The 13,177-nt window shown below is 45.0% G+C and overlaps 1 protein-coding gene across 1 annotated transcript; it reads left to right on the forward strand.

Annotated features, from left to right (window-relative positions):
* The first annotated feature begins 6,177 nt into the window (after nt 1–6,177).
* LOC147358866 (olfactory receptor 5A1-like) lies at nt 6,178–8,580 on the forward strand. The gene has a single exon (XM_086341843.1). The coding sequence runs from the start codon at nt 7,052–7,054 to the stop codon at nt 8,006–8,008; it is 957 nt and encodes a 318-aa protein (XP_086197969.1). The 5' UTR covers nt 6,178–7,051; the 3' UTR covers nt 8,009–8,580.
* The last annotated feature ends 4,597 nt before the right edge of the window (nt 8,581–13,177 follow it).

A 13,177-nucleotide genomic window follows, 5' to 3' on the forward strand; every position in this document is an offset into this window, starting at 1 on the left:
CTTGGTAGATTTTCAAAACACTGCCGAGACCTCAAGCCTCTGAAACTCTCCTTCTCTTTTTTGACTGAAGGCTTGAATTTTGCCATCTAAGTCCTAATTCTTGGATGAAAGTCTGGGTGTCTTTTTAATTCTCACCTTACATCAAGAGGGACTCGTTCACCTCCACCAGTCATTGGTAAGTTCAGATGATAGGCAGACCTAGAAGAGAAAGACCCTAAGAGTACTGGGTTCTTGCCCAGTGAGGAGAAGGATGGGAAGATCACAGAAAACTAGTTTGGCTGAGGTTCCCCTTGACACTGTTGCCTTGTTTTTTTTGCATTCCCAACTGACTCTTTGCGACCCCAAGGACTGTACAGTCCATGGAATTCTGCAGGCCAGAATACTGGAGTGGGTAGCCTTTCCCTTCTCCAGGGGATCTTCCCAACCCAGGGATCGAACCCAGGTATCCCACATTGCAGGCTGATTCTTTATTAGCTGAGCCACAGGGAAGCCCCTGTTAAACACAGATTTGGCATATTTGGTTACAAAATATAACACTTTCTTGAAGACGTTTCATAAAAGATGAGTTGAGTCATAAATCAATTCTATCAGATCCCATCAATTCCTGAGTGTCTTCCAGGTACTAGGTTGTTTTTTATTAATATATTGATTTTATGTTTTTAACTTTTTATTTTGTATTGGAGTTTAGCTGATTGACAATGTTGTGATATTTTCAGGTGGACAGCAAAGGAACTCAGCCATACACATACATACATATATATACATGTATCCATTCTCCCCCAAAACTTCTCTCCCATCAGGCTGCCACATAACACTGAGCAGAGTTCCCCGTGCCATACAGTAGGTCCTTGGTGTTATCCATTTTAGATATAGCAGAATGTCATGTGCTGAGTTTTTCATTGTACAGCGTTATTGTATCTTCACCACGGCCTTGCAGGCTCGTGGTGTCCACAGAAATGCAGCTCCAGTGTTTACAAATCCAACAAAGTCACTGGGCCCCTCAGACTCTATAAAACAGGCCTGGCGCTGATTGTACCTACACCACAGGTTCATGAGAGGGAGGAGATTCAGATCAAACTGAACCTCCCAGGATTTCTTGCCAAAATGAAAGAGATTTTCTTCCTCTCCCAAGGGAGGGAGCCACTCTTCATAAACAGAGTTCAGTGATGTAAACTGCTTCACGAAGCCCTTAAGATACCTTCTATTTAATGTTCCAGAATACCATTCAAGGCATCCATATGTTGGAACAAAACCCTGGATAAGGTTTTCCTCTTGTTTCAATTTGTCCAGCTTCAGTTTCTGATTCGGGAGATGGGGAATTTCATCCCTAAATATGAAAACCTTCACTCGTAATCAGTTCAGTTCAGTTCATTTGCTCAGTCACGTCCGACTCTTTGCCACCCCATAGCCAGGCCTCCCTGTCCATCACCAGCTCCCAGAGTTCACTCAAACTCATGTCCATGGAGTCGGTGATGCCATCCAACCATCCCTCCTAATGGCAACATTCAAAACAGACTTTCAGTTGACGTATCAACCCTCAGATTATTCAGTTCTTCAATCTCACCCCAGACACTTCTTATATACCTAGATGGGCCATCAGTGAATTCCTTATTTCTGCAAGAAAAGCACACTTTAACCTATCATGTGAGGAGGGAATATTCACTGATGATAACAATCACAGTGCCAGTTCATTCAGCAAGCATTCACTCTCAGGATCCATGAACCTTCCCCAAGTTGTCTTATGCAATAGTTAAACAACTCTGTTAAGTGGTCACCGTTACCCCTGTTTTGCAAATGAAGAAACTGAGACTCAGAACGGCTACAAGAACTGCTCAATCTCCCACCACTGGCAAGTGGCTGAGTCAGGATTAGAACCATTAAACTTGTCCTGAAGCCTCACCGGTGTCATAACCACTACCTTATCCCACTCCCCTTTCTTCTAACCTGAATCATTGCCCCCAAACAGCCTGAAGCACATCACAAACTCGGGTCCCTACTTTGCCGAATGGTGGACCCTACTTAGAACGGGCTGAGAGCTCCAGCAGAGCTGTGTCTGTTTGCCTCCAAACTTCTCCATGTGGCTCCATACCTGCAGCAGATTATTCTAAACTTTGTTGTGGGTCCCTTTCTTTTTGCCAAGAGGGAAAAGTCCTCTCCTGATTCTCAGAACTCTACACACCTGTCACAAATGGGTGCGAAACCTCTGAACATAGGATAAAGCTTAAAACCCACTGGTAAATATACGATATTTGGTTTTCTGTCTCTGACCTACTTCACTCTGTATGGCAGTCTCTGCATCCATCCACATCACTTAAAATGACCCAGTTTCATTCCTCTTATGGCTGAGTAATACTCTATGTATATAGGTACCACATCTTTACCTGGGGGATGAGGGTGGCAGGCAGGCTCAAGAGGAAGCAGATATGTGTATACATATAGCTGATTCACTTTGTTGTACAGCAGAAACTAACACAACACTGTAAAGCAATTATGCTCCAATAATTTAAATAATCAATTTAAAGTTTAGGGGGAAAAACACATTGGTGAGATTGGGATTGCAAGAGCTCTCCTAAACTGTGCAAATGATGGCATGGTGATGGCTAGGATGAAGCTCACATGGTCTCACTATCCAAATTTGAGGACTTTGGTCCTGAAAAATCTGTAGCAGGAGCTACAGATTTTTTTTTTTTTTAACTGAGTGGGAAGAGGGTGGGCCCCAATTCTAAGAACATCTCTCTGTGTAAGTTCCAAGAAGAAAATGGAGAAGGTCTATGAGAACTTGACAAGCAATGGGCAGATAATGGATTGATTTATGAAAGATGGGGGATATTAAAATGAAGTAGCTTTTCTAAATTGAGCAAGAAAAATTCAGAGCAAATAGAGAAAGTTTTATTTCCCAAAGAGTGAAGCCAGTGTCCTGGAATAATTTCTCTAATAACTGTAAGTTATAGAGTCTGTGTAGCAAGATACTAACACGCTCATGTATATACATACACTTTCACATGAAAAGAATATACCAAAATGTAAGTGCTGTTATTTCAGGGGATAGAATGTCATGATTCCCAGTTTCGAGGCTTTTGTGCCTCAATCAGGAATAGCTCATGGTTTTTAGGGTTAGTATTTCACAGTTGTTTGCTGAGAAAATTATTTTGCAGTTCTCATATATTGCTTTAAGATCCATAAAATAGTTTCCTTTTGAAAAATAAATGAAATTTGTTGGATTTTCTATATTTTAAGAGGTAGATAGAATAGGCTGAAAATATGACTTAAAAGATAGTGAAGGTAATTTGGTTGACTTCCAAATTGTTTGGGATAAGACATGCAGAAGCATTAAGATGTATTCTAAACGTTTAAGGCTCATTCACACTCTGACCACACTTTTCCTGGTGCCTCCTGTGGAGACAGGACCTCAGCTTAGAGACCGATGGCAGGAGTTCTCCTCTGATGGACATGAAAAGACTGAGATTCCATGTGGATGTGTGAGATACTGATGGGAATTCTTACAAAGGAGGGTTAAATGGAGGTCCCCAATCTCAAAAGATGTTTCATACACTGGAAATTCTAAGAATATGATTGGAGATAGTTTGTAACTGAGGCTTTAAACAATAGCAACAACAAACACTTGTAGAATGCTTACTGTGGGCCAGGAATACCCCAAAGCAGATTAGAAAGATGATAGATGATAGATAGGTAGGTAGAGGGACTTCCCTGGTTGTCCAGTGGTTAAGAATCCTCCTGCCATTGCAAGGGACACGGGTTCGATGGCTGGTCCAGGAAGATTCCACCTGCTGTGGGGCAGCTCGGCCCATTCGCCACCTACTACTGAGCCTGAATCCGCAACTACGGAAGCCCTTGCACCTGGAGCTAGTGCTCCGCAAGGAGAGACACCACCACCAGGAGGAACCAGGCACATAGCTAGAGAGCAGTCCGGGCATGCTGCTCCTGGAGAAAGTCCACATGCGCAGAGACCCGGGCGGCCAGTTGAAAAATAAAAAGAGTTGATAGATGTGCGCGCATGCTGTCTCTTCAGTAGTGTCCGACTCTTTATGACCCTGTGGACTGTAGCCCGCCAGACTCCTGTGTCCATGGGATTCTCCAGGCAAGAATACTGGAGTGGGTTGCCATGCCCTCCTCCAGGGGATTTTCTCCACCCAGAAATCGAATCCACGTCTTTTATGTCTCCTGCATCGGCAGGCAGGTTCTTTATCACTAATGCCCCTGGGAAGCTCTGATAGATAGATAGATAGATAGATAGATAGAGCTATTATTATCTCTAATTTAACAGAGAGTCATAGAGAGTTCAAATGACCTGCCCAAGACAGCACATCTATTAAGTGGTAACACTGGGAATTGAATCCAGGCAGTCCAAATCCAGGGCCAACATTATTAACAAACAGCTTAGAGAGGTAATACTGACGACAAATTTGAGACTGACACCATGTTAATATATTCAGACCTAGTTCAGTTCAGTTCAGTCGCTCAGTTGTGTCCGACTCTTTGCAACCCCGTGAATCGCAGCACACCAGGCCTCCCTCTCCATCACCAACTCCCAGAGTTCACCCAGACTCACGTCCACTGAGTCAGTGATGCCATCCAGCCATCTCATCCTCTGTCATCCCCTTCTCCTCCTGCCTCAAATCCCTCCCAGCATCAGAGTCTTTTCCAATGAGTCAACTCTTCCCATGAGGTGGCCAAAGTACTGGAGTTTCAGCTTTAGCATCATTCCTTCCAAAGAAATCCCAGGGCTCATCTCCTTCAGAATGGACTGGTTGGATCTCCTTGTAGTCCAAGGGACTCTCAAGAGTCTTCTCCAACACCACAGTTCAAAAGCATCAATTCTTCGGCACTCAGCCTTCTTCACAGTCCAACTCTCACATCCATACATGACCACAGGAAATACCATAGCCTTGACTAGACGGACCTTTGTTGGCAAAGTAATGTCTCTGCTTTTGAATATGCTATCTAGGTTGGTCATAACTTTCCTTCCAAAGAGTAAGCATCTTTTAATTTCATGGCTGCAGTCACCATCTGTAGTGATTTTGGAGCCCCCCAAAATAAAGTCTGACACTGTTTCCACTGTTTCCCCACCCATTTCCCATGAAGTGATGGGACCAGATGCCATGATCTTAGTTTTCTGAATGTTGAGCTTTAAGCCAACTTTTTCACTCTCCTCTTTCACTTTCATCAAGAGGCTTTTTAGTTCCTCTTCACTTTCTGCCATAAGGGTGGTGTCATCTGCATATCTGAGGTGATTGATATTTCTCCCGGCAATCTTGATTCCAGCTTGTGTTTCTTCCAGTCCAGCGTTTCTCATGATGTACTCTGCATAGAAGTTAAATAAGCAGGGGGACAATATACAGCCTTGACGTACTTCTTTTCCTATTTGGAACCAGTCTGTTGTTCCATGTCCAGTTCTAACTGTTGCTTCCTGACCTGCATACAGGTTTCTCAAGAGGCAGATCAGGTGGTCTGGTATTCCCATCTCTTTCAGAATTTTCCACAGTTTATTGTGATCCACACAGTCAAAGGCTTTGGCATAGTCAATAAAGCAGAAATAGATGTTTTTCTGGAACTGTCTTGCTTTTTCCATGATCCAGCAGATGTTGGCAATTTCATCTCTGGTTCCTCTGCCTTTTCTAAAACCAGCTTGAACATCAGGAAGTTCACGGTTCACATATTGCTGAAGCCTGGCTTGGAGAATTTTGAGCATTACTTTACTGGCATGTGAGATGAGTGCAATTGTGCAGTAGTTTGAACATTCTTTGGCATTGCCTTTCTTTGGGATTGGAATGAAAACTGACCTTTTCCAGTCCTGTGGCCACTGCTGAGTTTTCCAGATTTGCTGGCATATTGAGTGTAGCACATTCACAGCATCATCTTTCAGGACTTGAAATAGCTCAACTGGAATTCCATCACCTCCACTAGCTTTGTTCGTGGTGATGCTTTTTAAAGCCCACTTGACTTCACATTCCAGGATGTCTGGCTCTAGGTCAGTGATCACACCATCATGATTATCTGGGTCGTGAAGACAATTAAGAGCATTTCTATGCACATCTGGCCTAATCCTTTGGATTAAAAACATTTTAAATGCCTTACAGATTGTTTCCCATCTAAATAGCTGAGCCCTGTCCCTCTGTTGGCTTCTCCGTTCCAATATTGAAACTGGAACAATGCTAGGTAAATAGTTAGCTCAGGGCATGATATGATTCACCTGGGGCACAGGAAGCTGTCCTAATAATAACTTTCTTTGAGGACTTACTAGGTGCCAGTCACTTTATACATGTTGGCTTATTTTATTCTTAAAACAAACACGTGAAGTAAGCACTGTCACCTTTTTTTAATATTTATTTATTTACTTGGCTCCCCCGGGTCTTAACTACAACATGCAGGCTCTTGAGCGGTGGCATAGGAGACCTAGCTCCCTGACCAGGGTTTGAACCCAGGCCCCCCTGCATGGGGAGTGCAGAGTCTTAGCCACTGGACCACAGAGAAGTCCCACACATTTTAAAAGGATACTGAAGTCTAGAGATGTTAGCCATCTCACCCAAAGTGACACAGTTACCAAATGGTAGACGTAGCAGTTAAACCCAGAGAGTCTGAATCCAAAGCATAAGCTCATGTAAACCACTCTGTATTATATTAAAAAGCAAATATTTAAGACATTTGCCTTCTAAGGGAAAGAGAAAGAGAAAATCTTTGCATTCTCTGTGTTGTAATTCTCTGTGGGCTTCTCCGATGGCTCAGCCAGTAAAGAATCTGCCTGGAATGCAGGAGACACAGGTTCAGTCCCTGGGTAGGGAAGATTCCCTGGAGGAGGAAATGGCAACCCACTCCAGTATTCTTGCCTAGAAAACCCCATGGATGGAGGAGCCTGGCAGCCTACAGTTCAAATGGTCACCAAGAGTCAGACACAACTGGAGTGATTTAGCACGCACGCATGTAACTGTCTGTAATACTCTGCCTTCCTCCTATGCATTTAATAATTATTTGCTGACATCATTTGTCCTGTGGGTTATTGTTGTGATCCCAGGTCTGCATCTTGTCGTCGTCCATGGGAAACATGTCCACGTCTAGGGCCTGGAATGGCTCGTCGGTGACCGTGTTCATCCTCCTGGGGTTTGCAGACCATCCACAACTGCAGGCCCTCCTCTTTGTGACCTTCCTGGGCATCTACCTGGTGACCCTGGCCTGGAACCTGGCCCTCATCTTTCTGATCAGAGGTGACACCCGTCTACACACGCCGATGTACTTCTTCCTCGGCAACCTGTCCTTCGTCGACATCTGCTACTCTTCCGCAGTGGCTCCCAAGATGCTCTCCGACTTCTTCCGGGAACGAAAGAGCATTTCCTTCCTGGGCTGCGCCGTTCAGTTCTTCTTCTTCGTGGGCGCAGGTCTAACCGAGTGCTTCCTGCTGACGGCGATGGCGTACGATCGCTACGCGGCCGTCTCCAGCCCCCTGCTCTACTCCGCCGTCATGTCCCAGGGCCTCTGTACACGCTTGGTGTTTGGAGCCTATGTCAGCGGCTTCCTGAGCTCCCTGGTCCAGTCCAGTTCCATATTTCGGCTCCCTTTCTGCGGACCCAACCTCATCGACCATTTCTTCTGTGACCTCCCACCAGTCCTGGCACTTTCTTGCTCCAACACCTTCTCCAGTCAAGTGGTGAATTTCCTCGTGGTGGCCGTTGTTGGGGGAACGTCGTTCCTCATCCTTCTTGTCTCTTATGGTCACATAGTGGCTACCGTCCTGAAGATCCGCTCGGTGGAAGGTCGCAGGAAAGCCTTCCACACGTGCGCCTCGCATCTGATGGTGGTGACTCTGTTGTTTGGGACAGCCCTTTTCATGTACCTGCGGCCTAGCTCCAGCTACTCGTTTGGCAGAGACAAGGTGGTGTCTGTGTTCTACTCACTGGTGATCCCCATGCTGAACCCGCTCATTTACAGTTTGAGGAACAAAGAGATCAAGGATGCCCTGTGGAAGATGCTGGGGGAAAAGAAAGTGTTTTCCTAGGTCATGACTGAAGACGTATGTCTCCAAACTGCCAGAGACCTGGCATGATAGCCTCTGCCTGTGTCTTTAGGTAAGTGACATGTTGGTGTGCATCTTGAAAATGGAAGCACTGCTTCCATGTTTTCTCACCTTTGCACTTGGTCATCTGTCTACTGACCCCACCATGGATCGTCGAAAGGACAACCTATGGTATAGCACAGGGAGCTCTACTCTGTGCTCTGTGGTGACCTGAATGGGAAGGAAATCCGAAAAAATAGGGGGTATATGTACATATATCAGGCTTCCCAGATGGCGCTGGTGATTTAAAAAAACCTGCCTGCCAATGTAGGAGATGTAAGATACGTGGGTTTGATCTCTGAGTCGGGAAGACCCCCCAAAGGAGGGCATGGCAACCCACTCCAGTATGCTTGCCTGGAGATCCCATGGACAAAAGAGTCTGGTGGGCTGTCCATGGGGTCACACAGAGTCGGACAGGACTGAAGAGACTTAGCATGCATGTAAACATATGACTGCTTCACTTTGCTGTACAGCAGAAACACAACATTGTAGAGTAACTCCAATAAAAATTAATTTTTAAAAAAGAGAAAGCGATTACTTCAGAAAAACAAAAAGAAATTCCCCAAGTAGCCTATTCCCCTATTCCCCTGTAATACCCATTCTCACAATGGGTATTACAACCACAACCTTGTATGAGGTACCTGGTGGCTCAGACAGTAAAGAATCTGCCTGCAATGCTGGAGACCTGGCATCAATCCCAGGGTTGGGAAGATCCTCTGGAGGAGGGCATGGCAACCCACTCTAGTGTTCTTGCCCAGAGAATCCCATGGACAGAGGAGCCTGGCGGGCTACAACCCATGGGGTTGCAAAGAGTCGGACACAACTGAGCGACTAACATTTTCACCTTCACTTGTTCAGTTTATAGACTCTAGACCCTCCATTTGATCTCATGAGAGCCCTACCCAGAAGCAGAATAAAATGTAGCATGTACATCATTTTATCTGAAGAATCTGCAAGTATGAGTTTACTATCACAGCTGTAACTAATTACCACCAACCTAGTGGCTTAAAGCAATATAGATGTATTATCTCGTAGGCGTGTAGGAAAGAAGTCTTTTGGTTGTGGATGGCAGCGGGGCAGAGTTGGGGGCGTCGTGCCCGACTCTGCAACACCGTGGACTGTAGCCCTCCAGGCTCCTCTGTCCATGGGATTTCCCAGGCAAGGGTACTGGAGTGGGTGGCCATTTCCTGCTCCAGGGGATCTTCCCGACCCAGGGATCGAACCTCATCTCTTGTGTCTCCTGCACTGGCAGGCAGATTCTTTACGACTGAGCCACCAAGAAGCCCTTACACTAGTCTACAACTTCCTCAGGGACAGTTACCGACTCTTGTTCAGTATTGTTCTTTCAGAACCTACCACAGTGTCTGGCACACACTAGGGACATATCAAATATCTGTTTGATAAATGAATTATTCACTGTCCCTAGTAATGTTGGCTTTTGCAGAGTATGGTGTTTATATTATTTCCTTACAGTGTGGCTAACAATGAATCTCAGGGTCTGGTGACTGGGACGGAGATTAATTGCCTCTGCTTTTAGAAAATGTAAATAAGAATGTGTCTTTGACACCTCAGAGAGTGATTAATTTGTGAAGCTGTGGATTTTTTGCAAATCCTTCCTTTGTAGAAACATTCAAGGGGTAAATGTAACTAATCATTTGGAAGGGTGTGGAGAAGGCAATGGCACCCCACTCCAGTACTCTTGCCTGGAGAATCCCATGGACGGAGGAGCCTGGTAGGCTGCAGTCCATGGGGTCGCAAAGAGTTGGACATGACTGAGCTACTTCACTTTCACTTTTCACTTTCATGCATTGGAGAAGGAAATGGCAATCCGCTCCAGTGTTCTTGCCTGGAGAATCCCAGGGACAGGGGAGCCTGGTGGGCTGCTGTCCATGGGGTCGCACAGAGTCGGACATGACTGAAGTGACTTAGCAGCAGCAGTAGAGAACCAGCTGCCTAAATGCCCTTCTAACCATAGACTTGGAAGATCCCTCCCCTATTGTCTAGAGCTGCCGGGAACCGGTGGTGAGGAGCTCCACTCGTGGCAAAGGTCATGAGGAAGGAGGCTCGGCATATGTAAAGGCAGGATCGAGCCTCAGGAGTCCCCCTGGAAATTCTTGAGCATCTACCCCCAAAACCAGAGTCTGCCTACTTTCTGCTTTGTGCTCTCACCTACACCTCTGACTTTACGGGGGGCTGTCCCCCACTACCTCTCTCTGAAAAAAAAGAGTTAACTTACAGCTCCAGTTAATAAAGTTCCTGGGTGTGATAGTGTTTCAACCTACAAACTCCTTTGGAAGTCCTCTAGCCTGCATGAATAGGTTTTTCTGGCCACATGTGATTGTTCGGAGCCTCCCAACTGTGAGAGGCATGAGATGTTCTAAACTGTCTAAATACAGATTCCTTTGAGCAGTTAAAAGATTGATTAGAAATTGTATTGGTGAAGGGTTTTTCACTTGTTGGGCCAATGTTTGCTGCTAAGTCTCCATATCCCTTTCCTGCTGTGTCTCTGGCAGTGTATTGATTAATATGATTGGTTTAAGTAGTAGCTTTATATGTTTGTAACCTTGGACCCTTGAGTTAATTCTTTTTCTTGTTATAGCCCACCACACCTTTGCTCTGTAGGAATGCAACTTTATCTAATGCTTTTGAGGGTGGCGCCTGACTAATCACCTTTAGAGAAAAATAAGTTTTCTGAAGAAAGTGTCTTAAAATGTTAACAGGCCTCCGGGCCAGAAGATGATGCAAATCACCTAAACTTTTGCATATGATAAGTTTGCAGGAAGAAAGCCTGGCTTACTGCATGACTCTATCCCTTCCCCCATTATCCTCTATGCATAACTTAAGGTATAAAAACTACTTTGGAAAATAAAGTGCGGGCCTTGTTCACCGAAACTTGGTCTCCCCATGTCGTTCTTTCTCTCACCTTCTGGCTGAATTATTCAGCCTCTTTTCTCCACTGAATTTCCTCACTGAGCTATCCTTATTTCAGCCTCTTTTCTCCACTGAATTTCTTCACTGAGCTATCCTCATTCTATTATCTTTATATATTTATATATAAAGGATATCTTTATATCCTTAATTAACGTTTAATTAAGCAGTTGTTTCCTGATCCTCGCCGACGCCGTCCCCGATTCGAATTCCCTGGATCCACCGGGGCTGGGCCCCGGCATAGAGCTGTGGATATTAACAGGTTAATATTTCTGGAAGAGAAATTCTTAGAGGTTACAGCCTCTCTCCAATCTCTTTTTGTCTTCTCATTTCAAGTGAATGAATGCTAAGTTGCTTCAGTTGTGTCCAGCTCTTTGCAACCCCATGGACTGTAGCCTGCCAGGCTCCTCTGCCCATGGGATTCTCCAGGCAAGAACACTGGAGTGAGGTGCCGTGCCCTCCTCCAGGGGATCCTCTCAGCCCATGGGATTGAATCTACATCGCTTGCACCTCCTGCATTGGCAGGTAGGTCCTTTACCACTAGCACCACTTGGGAAGCCCCCTCACTTCAAGTATCTGCCCACAAACACACACTCCCAGCATCAAGAGGAAGGATAAATGAGCTTCAAGTGTTCTGTCTCAGAGTGCAGCTTGGGGACTGGAAGCAGCTACATTTGCCTGATTAGACTGTATCCAAAGAATAATAAATGAAAATATAAAGTTGTTCGGGGACAGACTGGCTGGGAGTGGCTGCCCACCATCAGCTGGTATTTGCTCTGTGTGACTATGTACCACCCAGGCTCGTTTATGACCTCCTGGAACTCTGAGTCTCAGTCAGATGCAGGAACTTCTTTAACATTTCTTTTCCGGGCACGACTCTGGTTTTTCCTGCCTTCCTATAAGCTCAACCCAAATTCTCCCCTTTCTGCTTCTGCTCCTCTAATGGCATCCTCTGGTGAGTCTCCTGACCCATGTTTGAAACTTTGCTCCTAGGGGAAAAAAAAAACAAACTTTAAAAGAAAACATTTCTGAGGAGGTTGCCTGTTTTAGACCCCTCGCCAAAGAATTAGTAAGCAGCATATCCCGGGTGACTCGGTGTTAAAGAATCCACCAATGCCAAAGACACAGTTTTGACCCCTGAGTTGGGAGAAATGGCAACCCCCCCAATATTCTTGCCTGGAAAGTTCCATGGACAGAGGGGCCTGGAGGGCTACAGTCCATGTGTTTGCAAAGAGTCTGACACAACTGAGCGACTGAGCATGTATGAATATATTCTCAGTACCAGGGAGATCCCTAATGTCCACATTATTTGCACCTTACTGCCTGAAATTCTGAAATTCATCTGTTTGTTTAAGGCTGGTCCCCTTTTAAAGTGCCAATGTTTCCTTTTTAAAAAAAGGATATTCTTTAAGTTTCATGGTCATTTCTTCAGAAAGGATCTTAAAAGGAAAGCTAAGATCTGTAGGCACCTAAGATAAAGGGAGATGCCGCAGCGAAAGAGGACAAGGTCCAGACCCGGAGGGGGAACACTCACGGACAAACGTCCCAACTCACCGTCTGACTCAACTCAGGTTAAAGAGCGCTGGTATCAGTTTATGCCATTTCATTCTCACAGCCGAGACACCTGTCAAACCCAAACTGGCAACCCAACTGGTCAAGCTCAAACTTGGCCACAAATTTTAAGACATTGAAAACTGGCAAGAGCTGATTACATAAGGTAATATATGCAAAACATCCTGGGTCTTGCACACCAATGCAAATCTTCTGTTTTATCAGTTTAGGTGTGTTTATCTGACTGAAGAAGGATCAGGCCCCAAGATGCTTTCCACCACTCCCCACGATGCAGGTAAAAGGATTAGTGTTTCCTGACTGTCTGCTGTTCACGGAGCATTGGGCCACACACTTCACAGTTGCTCTTTGATATAATCAGCAAGGTGAACAGTTTTCAATGACCGAGGTTTGAATTCCAATGGTCGCCAACTCTGACAGTTGGTGGACGTCACTTATGCTCTCACATCTTCATTCTTAAATCTGCCAAGTTGACACCACCACTCATTTGAAGTTGATTACTATTTAATTATCACATCTACTTTGCAAAAAAAAAAAAAGATGTGGTAATTAAATTCTATACATATATGCAATTTGTGTTAAATTTCCATCTCTTTGTGATCATCACTTCACAGT

This window comes from Bos grunniens, chromosome 15, assembly GCF_055505025.1.
Source record: "Bos grunniens cultivar Pamir isolate PY7600 chromosome 15, Bosgru_T2T1.0, whole genome shotgun sequence".
In the NCBI taxonomy this organism is placed as follows: Eukaryota; Metazoa; Chordata; class Mammalia; order Artiodactyla; family Bovidae; genus Bos; species Bos grunniens.